Source organism: Trichomycterus rosablanca, chromosome 3 (assembly GCF_030014385.1).
Source record: "Trichomycterus rosablanca isolate fTriRos1 chromosome 3, fTriRos1.hap1, whole genome shotgun sequence".
Classification (NCBI taxonomy): Eukaryota; Metazoa; Chordata; class Actinopteri; order Siluriformes; family Trichomycteridae; genus Trichomycterus; species Trichomycterus rosablanca.
Genome location: NC_085990.1, coordinates 8445001 through 8460000, shown reverse-complemented (window position 1 = coordinate 8460000; position 15000 = coordinate 8445001). Strand labels below are relative to the sequence as shown.

The following is a 15000-nucleotide window of genomic DNA, read 5'->3' as shown; positions in this document are numbered from 1 at the left end:
AAGACTCGTGCTTTTATATCTAGTACAGTTCATTACTGGAAGGGTCTCCTGAACTTCTCACGGACTTCCAGTATTAAACGATTCAATATGCAGTTCTAACAGGAAACACATCACTGCGACTCCTGGATTTCTTTCCATTGGCTCTAAGTTTTATTTTTTCATTGAGAAGACTTCCAGGTTGTGTTGCTGTCTGCAAAGTACTGAATGGTTCTGGAGGATCAGATCTGTCTGATCTGTCTTCAGTAGTAAATTCTCAGTTAGTGGTGCTGAAGGTAAACTATGCCAACACAGAGAAGCAGATTTTATCTACTGTGCTGCTAACAAATGCTAGAGAACAAATCAAACCAAACATTTGTAAACGTTTGTATTTGTTCGAGCCTACTGTTAGGTATTTTCAGCCATTTGTAAAATTATTGCACTATTTTTTAATTGAATTATAAAAAATGTATTGTCTGTTTTTACTTATTTATTTTTCTGGGGTTTATTTTTTCTATTTGCATCCAACCAGACTTAGATATACTCAATGCCCCTGTGCACTCTGAGAGACACATTCCTTATGTGTTAAACAGGATCTGTTTTTTTTTTTTTTAAAGAACTCGGTTGTGGCTGTGCTCATTTCTACACTCGTTCATAGTCAATTTTTGCAAAGATTTTCCCCAGATGCCTTCTCATTAGATATCTGAACAGTTGTAGCCTAGTGGTTAAAATACTAGACTAGTAATCAGAAGGTCACTGATTCAAGCCCCACCACTGCTAGGTTGCCACTGTTGGGCCCTTGAGCAAGGCCCTTAACCCTCAATTGCTCAGACTGTGTACTGTCACAGTACTGTAAGTAGCTTTGGATAAAAGTGTCTGCTAAATGCCAAAAATTTTAATCTGAACTGGTCCTGCAGAATGCATTTACTATAATCAGAATCAGCTTTATTCGCCAAGCATGTTTACACACACAAGGAATTTGTTTCCGGCTGTCGTTAGCTTTCTACAATTTACAAACAATACAATATACAGACAAGACTATATGTAGACAATGTACAAATTTACATGTTCAGCAGAATTTGCATATGTACAGAAAATATAAAAATAGCATAAGATGAATAGTAAAGTAAGATAAGATGCAGTTACAGTATTATACAGCATGTATAAAGTGCAGTGTGGCATGTAAACAACAGTAAACAGCAGTTAAGTTCTAGTTATTAATGAGTTTGATGGCATAAACTTTGTCTGTATTTTACATTTTTAGAGTAGTGAGTCGGGCTTTACAGATCCTGGACCATCACTGCTGGAAGCTCTGCAGTTACCTGCAAACACAGGTGAGATATATACAGTTTATACAGTTATACAGTATACAGTTTGTGGCTAAATACGAATGTGTTCTCCTTTTGTACTTTCAGGGCAAATTAATAACATTGGTACTTTGTTTTGAAGCAGGTTTTGGCAGTAACTGTTTGTAGGTATCTATAGTTAGAAATTATTAGGATTTTACAGCATTGGGATTTAACTTAACCCCATTACTGTAATTCCCTGGGGTTATGAGGGTTCCTCAGATGGACTTGCAATTACAAAATCATTCATACATTTGGAGTCAGGAGATTGGCTATAGACCATGCAGCACTTTCATGTTGTTCTTCAGAACCCTAAAGAAGTCTCAACTTACTGTGGCTTTATCTTTGGACTTATCATGTTGCAACATTCAAATTTTGTTTCCTAGCTGATTAGAATCAATTCACAACAATGTGTGATGCTCCAGTACTGTTTGCAGAGGAACAGCTTCATATTGTGAATCACCCACCACCGTACTTCACTGCGGCTTTTGTGTTCTGAGAATTATTCGCATACACAACCCAAAGATGAGCAGCTGAATTAATAGCATTAATTCCTATATAAATGCTTGTGTGCAAACTCCAGATGTGTTGGCATCGTTATGCTTCTTTTTTTAATTCTACAAGTTCTACAAGTGTGGAATGGAGTGGATTGCAAATGCTGCAGTTCAGTGTTTGTTGTTGTCTATCTAATTGTTGTACTGGCTGCTGGCTTATAACATTACATCTGCCTTTGGTGTCATGCTGTATTAGTGAAGACTGATTAAGACTGATAAGAAATCATTTGCTTCCTTTCATTAGAGTTTGAGATTGTATCTCCGTACGAGGTGGACCATCATGGGCACTACATCTCCCATGCCGTCGCTAATCATCATCGGAGAAAGCGTTCTATAGAGGATGATGGTATTGATCTCAGTTCCACAGCTCACTTCAGAGTGCATGGTCTTGGGCAGGACTTCCACATGGAGCTGAACCCTTCATTGGGTCTTGTGGCTCCAGGATTTTCCATCCAAACTTTGGGTGAGAATGGTACAGAGAGCCTTGAGATCTTCGATAAAGAGAAGTTCTGCTTCTATCAGGGGTTACTGAGGTCAGATATCAACTCTTCAGTGGCATTATCGACATGTGCAGGGATGGTGAGTCGATGCTTTTGTTTAATTAGTCTGGATTGTCTTGTGTTTGCAGTTGTTTTACAAATGTTGCTTTAAACCACATGGCCAAAAGTATATGTACACCACTTTTAGTGCATAAAATTAAGCAGTTAGCCATAAGGCTTTGACTTCAAACATTGCAGCTTTATAGAACCTTTTCAGCAAGCTCGGCTTGGCATGGCAGTGCACAAAGCAAGCTCCAAAAATAATGATTTCAGAGTTTGGAGGGAACAACTTGACTACAGAACCCTGTCCTCAAATAGACACGACACCAGGTTCTATTCACCCTAGATTAATACCCAGTGTCATTAATGTTCTTGTAACTGAATGGAAGTGAATTCCTGCAGTCATGCTTCAAAATTTAGTTATAGCAGTAAAACCAACTCGAAATTACTGAATGACTGATGTGATATGTGTGTCTTGACCTTGCAAACCTTTAGCCATGAAGTGTTTCATGAATGAAATAAACTTTTGTACTATAAAAGTCTGTTTTTAGGCTCCACATCATATGATTCAAACTGCAACAGGCGAGAAGTGTAGAACACAAGTTGGGAGCAGAATGGGAAAGACAAAAGAGAAACTGAGGGGAAAAAAAAGGGTCCAGTGACAAAAATGTTCCATCTGATTTCTCATGAGATTTTGTCCTGATATTTAGGTTCTTTCAAACCCGCAAGACACTAACCCACAAAAATTGAGGGTCAGTGAGGTTTTACTAGAGGACAGAGACTCCTCTGTAGTCCCAGATGACATGTCTGAAATTCTTCCTTCCAAGTGCTCTGTGAAAAGTACTTTAAATGTGGATTTATTATTATTGAAATAGTAAAATAATAGTGATTTAAAAAGTAGGATTAATATATGCAATATTACTCTTTTATCCATGTCCGACCACCAGTCAGAGCTTTAATTTCCTGATCATAGTGCCAAGAAAAAATACTGTAAGATTTTAAAGTGATTGTGTCCTGTGCTGGATTATCACCCTCTACAGGGTGTATTGCTGCCTTGCACCTATTGTTCTTAGTGCACAGCACAATCCTGATCAGGATGGAGGGTTTACTGGATTATAAAGCGTTTCCACCTTCTACCTAACTGTTTCTGTTCTCCATTCTCAGTCCAATCAGTAGCTCAAAATGTGTATTCTTAAACTCCAGGCATTTGTGCACAAATTAAAGTTTGACCAGGTCCATGTTCGACCACCAGTCAGATCTCAAATTTTCTGATCAGAGTGCCAAGAAAACATACTCTAAGAGTTTGATGTCCTGTGCTGGAATGGTGCCCTCTACAGGGTGTATTCCTGCCGTGCACCTGTTGTTCCTAGTGCACAGCACAATCCTGATCCGGATGGAGGGTTTACTGAAGATTAAAAAGTGTGTCCAACTTCTATTAAACAGATTCTGTTCACCATTCTCAGTCCAGTCAGTAGCTCAGAATGTGAATTCTGATTGGTATGTTTGCACAAACTAAAGTTTGACCAGGGCCAAACACATGCATGTAAATGTAATTGTACAAACATACATGTAGACAGACACATAATTGGATAAACAAATGAACATGTGGACATAAAGATAAATGAGAGCACAAACAGACATGTGGACAGGCAGATAAAAGAATGGAGTAATGGACATTTGAACAAGAAGTTAAAAAAAGAGACAGACATATGAGCAAGCAGATGATGGACAAGCAACCGAACAAACAGACAGGTTGACAGGCAGAAGAAGAAATAGACAAACAGATACAAGGACAAGCAGATGAAAGGTTTGACAAACAGACATACGGACAGACAGATTAAAGATGAACAAGCTAAATGGATTTTTACAGAAATATGAAATGATTTGTGTTGGACATGATAACGTCCAGCAGTTAGCAAATCTAAAGACCATATGCAGTTCAAATCTCTGCAAATCTTCAGCTTGCATCATAAAACCTGTACAGATGTGCTTTTCATGCAAAAAGGACAATTCCATTTATAATTCATGCTACCATGCTTACCTCAGAAGACTGGCCTCTTAGCATACTTAGCATTAATAGCAGCTAGTTGCGATGGCTGTAAAAAGAAGGATTATTTTCAGGCGTTCCTGAAGGTGTTTTAAGTGGTGGGGGGGGGGGGGGGGGGGGGGGGGGGGCGGTCTGCCAACTGAATCTAAAAGTGTGAAGAAATGCAATACAAATGAACACACACACACACACACAGAGTAATAATTAGCCCAAACAAGCAATAGCTATTTGGCAGCTAGTCTAGGCTGATATGTTCTCAGTAGTCTCAGGTTCAACTTGAATTCTGATGAAGCTTCCAAAACAGAACGTTATATCCAATGTGTGCAGAATGTCTCTGGTGCAGTTGCATTACAGTAAGTTAGGGTGTCCACACGTCCAGTTTTAAGGTGGACGGACCATTTTTTCATCTGCCTGTCCAGAGTCCAGTGCAATGCCTGGATGGACTTGTATTTGTCCTTATTTGGAAGCTTACCGGATGCTTGTAACAATTATAATGAATTAGTTTGTCATTGGCTTACGAACATGTCAAAAGGAATTACTTGTATTTCATTGGTTTAGAGCCACCACTTTCCATGAGGACGTTCACCACTTTATTGCGAAATGTCCTGTATATGTATAATGAATATCGATTCATTATAAATGTAAACAGATTTGAATCGTTACACATGTGAATCGATTTTTAAATGTCTTGTGGTGCATCGTTACATCCCTAGCTCTGGGTGGTCAGCCCAAACAACCATTTCATTTCAAAGAACAGGAAAGATGAATTTCATGCTTTTTGTACTAAATATCACAAATAGACTCACAAATAGAATAAATGTGGGGAGTATAACATTCATTAATTCAGTAATATTCTAGTTCACTTGGTTGCATCACAATTAAATCAATTAAGATTTTAATATTGTGTGCTGTAGACACTATCCTGACTTCCCACTGTCATGTCCTTCTTTTTGGGGGTTATGGAAGTGACCACCCTACAGTGAGGTGTGACAAGAGCTTTTGGATCATAGTGATTTGAACCTTCTCTGTCTGAACCCTTCTGTAATCAGTGCAGCAAAGTCTGGACTGTGGATGCAGCACACTCTCGGAAATCTGGCAACCTTGGGTTTATTATCAGCGCAAGTGCCCTTGATTGTTCAAAATACTGTTTAAATAATAATAATAATTCACTTCACATACACTAATATAGACAAAACTATTGGGGTGTCCCAGTACTTCTCATATATATATATATATATACAGTATATACTGTATATATATATACAGTATATATATATATTATTATTTATTTATTTTTTTTAATTCATGTGTTAACTGGTGTAATAAATCAATCATTTATTGTCTGTTTTTCCACCGCTTCATCCTATTTAGGGTCATAGTGGGTACTGGGTGAATAGCAGAAAACACCCAGGACAGGTCACCCGTATATCACTCATTTCTAGGGGGACTTTAGTATCTCCAGTTAACCTGACTGCATGTCTTTGTAATGTCTGTGGGAGGATACTGGAGCACCCGGAGGAAACTGCAGCTCCACACAGAAAGGACCCACACCACTCTACTGGGAATCAAACCCAGAACCATCTTGCTGTGACCACCATGCCGCTAAATGCATTATAAAGGAAGTTACATACTTTCAGCTTTGCTGATATATTCTGTATATTGGGGCTGTAGTGAATCTACGAAGGCTCCAGCCCCAGGACCCCTTCCTGTGCCTATGATTATTTTAGACGTGGTGTTTGTGATGTGTGCATCCATCTGACTGGAGTTCATGTCTGGATCTGTTGTTTACGATGGCCTTTCACGTCTGTGTGTAATTTGATGATGGGTGTGTACACATGCTGATGGACAGTTTTATTGGCGGGTGTCAGCAAACTGTGGAGGGTGAAATTGTGGTAGCCAATGCTAACTATAATTTTCATATACAGACATACATACACAGGCTAACCAAACTAGCCAAGCCAAAATATTTGAAGCTTTGAACAGCACTGAATTCGAGGAAATTATCGCTTGGCTCTCTGTGCACTGGAGCGGCCCGGTGACTGAGTGACCATACATCAGTAGTGTGTTTCAACATAAAGGTGACATTTCAACATCCCAACAATATAAACACTGTGTGTGTGTGTGTGTGTGTGTGTGTAGTCAGGTTTGATCCGGACACAGGGAGCTGATTACATTCTGAAACCGCTCCATCAGCAGCAGATACAGACGATGAACCACACTACACCGTCTGAACATCAACCTCACATCCTCTACAAGATACACACTCACACACCCGCACACACTCCAACACAGAAAGCATCACAGACGGGCGGAAAGAAACAGCGACACCGGCGGCACGGTCACCATCACGACTACAGACATGCCACAAAGCAGAAGCTACACTACTGTGGAAGAAGGAAGAAATGTATGTAAGGGCGTTATTTATTACACCTACTCAGACTAAAACTAAGTAGTTGTCTAGTTGTTGTTTCTTTGGAGCCGCCATGTTTATCCAAAAACTCGGGGAAACATTAGGGTAGGTGTAACGTTTATGTTTTCATTTGGGAGATAGAAGATGGGAAGCTTTTTAGATTTGTTTTATGCAATAGCGACACCCAGAGTTCAACCAGTTTAAGCAGTTTTTAAAACCTGCTTAATAGCGGCCCAACTTTAATTTTATTTCTAAAATATTTTTTGAGCCGTTTCAAAAATGGTAACGGGCCTCGAATAGCCCTCGCAGCTTTACCTGTGTGTGTGTGTGTGTGTGTGTGTGTGTGGTGGTGGTGGTGGGGGGGGTATATGTGTTAGATCACATTTTGTCCATGATTTTTGCCACGACCCAAGCAACACATCAAAACACACCAAATTGATTAAAACAAAATGCAAAACAAATATACTTATAGAAAATAGTGCCAATCTGATCCCACTGTGGCTTACAAGAAATAAATCCTCCACAAGGGGACATTTGTATGCAAGTTTTTTTTTGTATGTGCCTGTTAAAATATGTTTATTTAATTATTATTATTTTCGTTTGCGACCCATTTTTTGGCTCACGACTCGACCCAAGGCTTGAAAACCCTGAGTTAGATTACATCATGGACGTTGTGCATGAGTTGGACGTCAAGAGTGGAGTTGGAGAGAACTGTCCAAATGTCCAAATTGTTCAAAAGATGTACAGTAGTTTTGACAATTGACAGTCACTACAGTGGCTGAATCAGATGATTACACTGTTACATATTTTATGTTTGTGTATTTCATTAGCTCCAACATGGGAGGCAGATTACCAACCAACTTCCAACATATAAAACTTTGAGTACATGAAAAAACAAATTTCAGAACTGTGGGGTCCCCGAGCTAAATTCTTGCTCAGTCTCTTTCTGTAAATGATCGAAGTTATTTAGAGAAGTCATGTGAAGGGCAATGTCAGGATAGGAACTCTTCATATTCCAGAGCAGGATGTATCAGCCACCACACCCAGAACCCTTACCATTTATTTGATTTAACTTTTTTAGATATGCCGAAACCCCCAGACGAAGAGACGTTTACATATCCTGATGAGTATAAATTAACTAGCAGAGAAAAACGAGCAGCAGAGCTCGATGTTAATCACAGACTAAACGTGGAGACGCTGGTGGTCGTCGATCAGAAGATGATTGAGAATCATGGCCGGGAGAACATCACCACCTACGTCCTGACTGTCCTCAACATGGTACACCTGTCTCTGTGTTCATTCATCCCTCCATCTATCCGTCATTTTAACTCAGCGTTCATTCTCATCACCACCTACGTCCTCACTGTCCTCCATCCATCAGTACATCCATCCATCCAGCTCATGTTTCCTTCTCATTATTCACTTTGTTTTATCATGGCATACATCCTCATCATTCTGAACGTTGTACATATACATATGGATAAAAGTATTGGGACACCTGTTCTAATTTTTGAATTCATGTCACAACAGATGCTAACAGGTGTATTAAATCAAGTATATAAATCATTCATTTCAATCAAGTATCAGGTGTATTATTATAATCAAGTATATAAATCATTCATTTCATTCGGGATTAATAAAGTATCTATCTATCTAAAGGAAATTATTTGCTTCCAAATGTGCAACAGTTTAGGGAAGGTCCTGTCTGTGCATAAAGCAAGGTCTATTAAAAAAGCTTGGTCTAAAGAAACTCCAGTGTCATGTACAGAGCCCTGACCTCAGCCCCAAGGCTTTATTGACCATTCAAATGTTTTGACTAAATGGGCACAAATCCCCACAGACATAATTATATACATTATATACATATATACATAGTTATACATATATATATATATATTGTTTATTTTTTTCTCCCTTTTTCTCCCCTTTTAGCATGTCCAATTTCCCGATTGCGTCATGCTTCCTCTCCACCAATGCCGATCCCCGCTCTGATAGAGGAGAACAAAGCTAACCCAAAAATGCATTTTGTACGTACGTGACGAGTGCAGTGCAACTGAGCACTGTGTACGGAGAGACACACCCTGACAGCTCTTTTCCTGTCTCTGTGCAGGCGCCATCAATCAGCCAGCAGAGATTGTAATTGCATTAGTTATGAGAGAGACCCTGTCCGGCTTTAATCTCCCACCCCTGTATGAACAACAGGCCAATCGTCGTTCATGTGGTTGCTCAGCCCAGCCGGCACGCAGAGCTGAGATTCGATATGATGTATTCAACATCCCAGCACTGGTGTTCAAAGTGTGTGTTACTGCTGCGCCACCTGAGTGACATAGAGGTCACTATATTTTAATAGCAGTTGTTTTTTAAACAAAATGTCCAGCAAGCTAATGGCCAGGTGTCCAAATACTTTTGGCCATATAGTATACTTGTTTTGGGATTATGGATCCAGATTGTTTTGTGTGTACAGGTTTCCTCTCTGTTTAAGGACAGGACTATAGGAGGAGATATTAATATAGTGTTAGTCGGATTAATTCTGCTGAATCAGCAGCAGGTGAGTAAAATTCAGAACATCTGCTTTATTTTAATGCTTCTTTATTGTTAAAATTGTAGTGCATTGTTGCAATTTGGATATACTCAATTTCCTTGTGCACTCGTCTGCGACGTCTGCTGGTTACACGACACCCTTTAGGCCAGAGGAGACAATTGTAGACGTGTAAATCCACTGGCTGCTTCTTTTATGTCGGCCAGTGCTGGATTCTCACAGAAAGAGTCAGTATGTAGAGGATCACGCTACACTCTACATGTTTCACCACTCACACACTTCAAGCCAACAGCAGGAGTCACTGTTGCAGTGGCAAAAAATTATGTTACATCCGGCCATGCCTTCCCTCTCAGCCACGGTCAATCGGCACTTAAAGACTTTAATTGTTGTGTTTTGTTTTTCACTCTCAGGATGGGTTGGTGATTAATCACCATGCTGATCACTCTCTGAGCAGTTTCTGTCAGTGGCAGTCGGCTTTGAAGAGTCGAGAAGGTCGTCGCCATGATCATGCTATCCTGCTCACTGGATTGGATATCTGTTCCTGGAAGAACGAGCCATGTGACACGCTAGGTATAAAATTAAAACAATTAGCACTAGGTTTTCTTTACACTTATTTTTTCTTGAATTAGCAGTTTACTCTTTTAGAACCACAGATGTCATTAAACACCTAAACATTTCATTTTACTGTGTTTTGATTGGCACTGTTGACTAGCTTGGAATAAATTAAAATAAGTCAATAAAGCCTCATGCTGCAGACATACTGTTAAATGTTCTGTGTAGAAGTTTTAGAGCTCGACACAGCAACACAGTTCTGTTATACAGTAGATTGTAATTGATTGTAAGATTAATTCAGACCCCTTGATTTTTTGTTGACGTTACTAGGTTTGATTTTATATGAAGAAAATTACCAATCTAGAGTTAATCAACCAGAATGACAAATGAAAACATGTTTTTTACAGTTTTTTCAAATTATACATGAATGAGCCGCTCAGGTGGCGCAGCTGTAAAAACACACGCTGGAACACCAGAGCTGGGATCTCGAATACATCATATTATCTCTCAGCTCTGCCTGCCGGCTGGGCTGAGCAGCCACATGAACAATGATTGGCCTGTTGTTCAGATAGGGGTGGGAGATTAAAGCCGGATTGGGACTCTCTCATGACTAATACAATTACGACCTCTGCTGGCTGATTGTTGGCGCCTGCACAGAGACGGGAAAAAAGTGCTGTTAGGGTGTGTCTTTCCGTACACAGTGCTGAGCTGCACTGCACTTGTCAAAGTGTAGGAGATAAGATGCATATGGCTGCTGCCCACGTGTCGGAGGGGGAGTCGGTTAGCTTCGATCTCCTCAATCAGAGCAGGGATAGGCATTGGTGGAGAGGAAGCATGACGCAATCGGGCAATTGGACGTTGATTAGGTTGATAATGAATCAATGTGAAAACCAATCAATGTGTAATTTCCTTCCATTTGACTGGATGATTTTTAAAGAAATTCTATAATTCCAGCTCTGCAGCAACAGTTTAAGGAAGGTAATTTCATCTTCTAGCATGACTGTGTCCCTGTGCACAAAGCAAGGTCTTGACATGAAGAAAAGCTTTATTTAAAGAAACTTCAGTGTCCTGCACAGAGCCCTGACCTCAGCTCAACTGAACAGCTTTGGAATGAACTGGAACACCAATTGTGGCTTTCTTGACCTACATCAGTGCCCAGCCAAACAACTTTTGACTTAATGGGCACACATTCCCTCAGATTGCACCCAGGTGGTGCAGCGGGATATTCCGCTAGCACACCACCACCAAGATTCTGAACTCTTCGGTTCGAAACTCGGCATTGACACCAGTCGGCTGGGCGTCATCTTGCAGGCATAATTGGCAGTGCGTGCAGGGAGGGATGACCAGTATTTGTTGCTGTGTAAGGACCCTGATTGGCGGATAGAGGCGCCTGTGCAGAGTGCATGGGTGGAAAAGGGTTCCGCTAAGGGCTGCGTGCGGGTCGGAGGAGGCGTGAGCAGCAATATACCCACCTCGACTGCAATCAGGGGATCCCCCAGCAGCAGAAGACAAATTGACTACACTAAATTGGGAGAAAAAGCATAAAATATATGATAAAAAAAATCCCTCAGACATACTTTAAAGTCTTGTGAGAAGCCTTCTCAGAAGAGTCGCTGTTGTTACAGCTGAATAGATCACATAGAGGTCACTGTACATGCAGCAAGCTCATGGTCGGGTGTCCAAATACTTTAGCAGTACATTGTAACTACCAAGGAAGGGTCAGTTGCAGTCGGCTCTGATGAGTCGAAAAGATCCTCATCAATTCATGCCATTCTGTTCACTGGGTTGAATATCTGCTCCTCAAAGAACAAGCCATTTAACACGCTAGACAACAAATAGCATCAGATTTTACTTTAATTCATTTTTCTTTTTCTCTCTTTCTTTCATTTTGTGTACAATTAATAACTGAGCAGTAATAACGAATCATAGCAGTATGGTTGCAAAATGAATAAACCTTTATTATTGCTGTAGACTTTCCCACATAGTAACATTGCATCAGGCGCATTGATTTCAAGCTGTGATTTGACCGGAACGTTTGACCGGAACTACTTTAGAGCTGGTTCAGAAACCATTTCTTTAGTGGCCAAAATAGAAAACCTAATAATTATCTTTAAGATTTATTGTTCTGTGAGAACTTGGTTCCTCCACCCTAGTTGACATCAAAGCTTGCTTCCTGTCAGCCTGTATGCCCCCTAGCCATACTAGCCTGCTAGCCATGCCCTTTGTCCAGCCAGCAGTAGTTCAAAGATACCTGGGAACCTGGTGATTGGATTTGGGCTGTGATTAAGACCTCTGTAAAGCCTGTAGCACTCAGGGAGAAGAAAACACTCTCATCTCATGCCTGTACAAGGTCAAACCAAGATTAAAGGCTAGCTCTGTGCTTCTTTTAGCCCATCACGCTCTTTAAACTTGACGTTTTTACTCACAAGGTTCGTCTCAGATTTACAGAGCTGCACAACTGGCACGTTCAGAACAGGAATACTCCGGAATATACAGCTGAGACACAGCTCACCGCTGGTTCCCTTGGAATGCCAGTTAGATTTCTACCCAGCTAGAGCTGCTCTGTTTAGCTCTAGTGCTGTTATTGTGGAGCGGAAATGTCTAAGAGCAACAACAGCTTAGCCATTGAGCTACTCAAGTGTACAGAATAGATCACGCAGTGCTGATATTGTTTACGACACTGACTACCGAGTTTTAAACTGCCTCTAGAAGCAGCATTATTAGAGGCTTGGTTCAGATTTCCATTGCCACAGGCCTAAGATCACCAGCTGTGAAATGTGGTGGAGGAGGAATAATAATTTGGAGCTGTGTGTAATAGTTTGAGTCCATTAGATCCAGTAAAGGGAATTCACAATGCTACAGGGTTTGCCTTTAAAAGGAATGTGTGCTTTTAATTTTGAAGCAATAGTTGAGGGAATGCCCTTTCCTGTTTCAGAAGAAAGCTTATAGGCACTGATACTACTTACTATTGTGGCTCAACGAAAATAAATGCCTGCATTTATGTTCCAGATTGTAGCTGGAAATCTTTCTAGAGGCTTTTCTTATTAATGCAAATAATAATAATGCAAATAATGGCTTTAAATGTGTTTAGTGAGCACAAGTGGATGTATAGGATGAACGGATGAACGGACAAATACATATAAAGACTAAAATAAGTAGACAAATGTTGTTTCTCTCTGCAGGTTTTGCTCCAATCAGTGGGATGTGTAGTAAATATCGTAGCTGCACCATTAATGAGGACACGGGCCTCGGCCTGGCCTTCACCATCGCTCACGAGTCTGGCCACAAGTAAGAAACATCTCTTGACCTTTAATACTGTACTTTATTTCATGTATGCTTTTAGTGAAAATACAAATGAGCAATTCGAAAACGTTGAAACACCAAGCAAATGAAGACATATCAGGAGGAGGATTGATTATGGTGTTGCTTATGGTTGAACATCATATGATTCTGTGTTTTTTGTGCTCTCAGTTTTGGGATGGTCCATGATGGGGAAGGAAATGTATGTAAGAAGTCAGTAGGGAAGATCATGTCTCCTACACTAGCTGGACATAACGGACAGTTCTCATGGTCATCCTGCAGCCGCCAGTATCTCACTCGCTTCCTCAGGTAGATAAATCTTCTAGCATTTTTGTTGATGTATGTATTATGTGTTAAACATATTGTATATAATGTAAACCTTTTACTGTATATTGTGTCGTATTGGAGTCTTTGGGAAACCTGAATTCAAAACAGATCCTAGATCCTTTCTGTGTAAAATTTGCACACTCCCTGTGTCCGTTTGGGATTTCTATTTTATTTATGCATTTTTTCCCAATTTAGCGTAGTCAATTTGTCTTCCGCTGCTGGGGGATCCCTGATTGCAGTCGAGGTGGGTATATTGCTGCTCACGCCTCCTCCGACCCACGTGCAGACCTTAGCAGAACCCTTTTTTTACCCATGCATTCTGCACAGGCGCCTCTCTATCTGTCAGTCAAGGTCCTTACACAGCATTTGAAGACCCCACCCACATAGTTCGGTCATCCCGCCCTAGCAGAGACATGTCTGCTGCAGGCATCGCCAATAATGCCAGCTAGATGGCGCCCAGCTGACCGGTGGCAACATTGAGTTTCAAACCAAGGAGTTCAGAATCTCAGTGCTGGTGTACAAGCGGAATATCCCGCCGCACCATCTGGGTGCCCATTTGGGTTTTCTTTGGGAGTTTCAGTTAACGTGCAGTCAGGTTCATTGAAGCTAGTAAATTTGCCCTTAATGTGAATGTGTGTGTGAGTGTGTTTGCCCTGTGATGGATTGGTCGACCAGACCAGGGTGTTTCCTACCTTTTGCTGGTGAACTGTACCCACAGCAACCCTGAACAGGTGGTGGTAAAACAGACTGAATAATTAATGAATAAATTAATTTTGGGTCAAAATCTTGTCCAAATAATTAATCAAAACTAAGGTATGGAACATTATGTTAAACAAAATTGTAAAACAATTTCGGATTATTGATATTGGTATTTTTAAAGGCTCTGCAGCACACAGAAAACACTGGTATGTGCTGTGTAAACAATGTCCTTCTGTTATAATTGGAGTGGGGAACAGTGCTTGTAAAGACTAGTTAATTAGTCAGTTAGTTAGTCATATGCTTCCAAATTGGTGACAGAAGTTTGGGAAAGGCCCTTTCCTGTTCAAGCAAGTCTGCATAACTGTTGACCAAGTGGGTTTCATAGGGACATGCTTTGACAAGTTTAGTGCAGAAAAAACTCCCTTTACTTATCCAGACCCCTGACCTGACCTCAAAGCCATTAAACACATTTGGGATGAATTCGAATGTTGATTATGAGTCAGGTCTTCTCATCCAACATCAGTGCCTGGCCTCAGATGCTCTTCTGACTGCAGGTCACAAATTGGGACAGACACACATCTTGCAAGTAGCCTTCCAAAAAGAGTGGAAGATGTCATAGTCACATGTTTTTTATGTCCATGAATTATTATTATATGTCCAGCAAGCTCGTGGTTTGATGTCTACATATTTAATGGGTGTATGGAGTACATA

The 15000-nt window shown here is 40.5% G+C and overlaps 1 protein-coding gene across 1 annotated transcript in view; it reads left to right on the top strand.

The window, feature by feature from the left end:
• LOC134310888 (A disintegrin and metalloproteinase with thrombospondin motifs 16) overlaps positions 1-15000 on the top strand; it is a 31225-nt gene that overhangs the window by 159 nt on the left and 16066 nt on the right. Inside the window, exons 2-9 of the mRNA XM_062992615.1 lie at positions 1241-1310; positions 2121-2455; positions 6602-6866; positions 7954-8150; positions 9337-9420; positions 9822-9981; positions 13146-13251; positions 13435-13572. Coding sequence (XP_062848685.1) covers positions 1241-1310; positions 2121-2455; positions 6602-6866; positions 7954-8150; positions 9337-9420; positions 9822-9981; positions 13146-13251; positions 13435-13572 — 1355 coding nt within the window. The remainder of the gene's footprint in view (positions 1-1240; positions 1311-2120; positions 2456-6601; positions 6867-7953; positions 8151-9336; positions 9421-9821; positions 9982-13145; positions 13252-13434; positions 13573-15000) is intronic.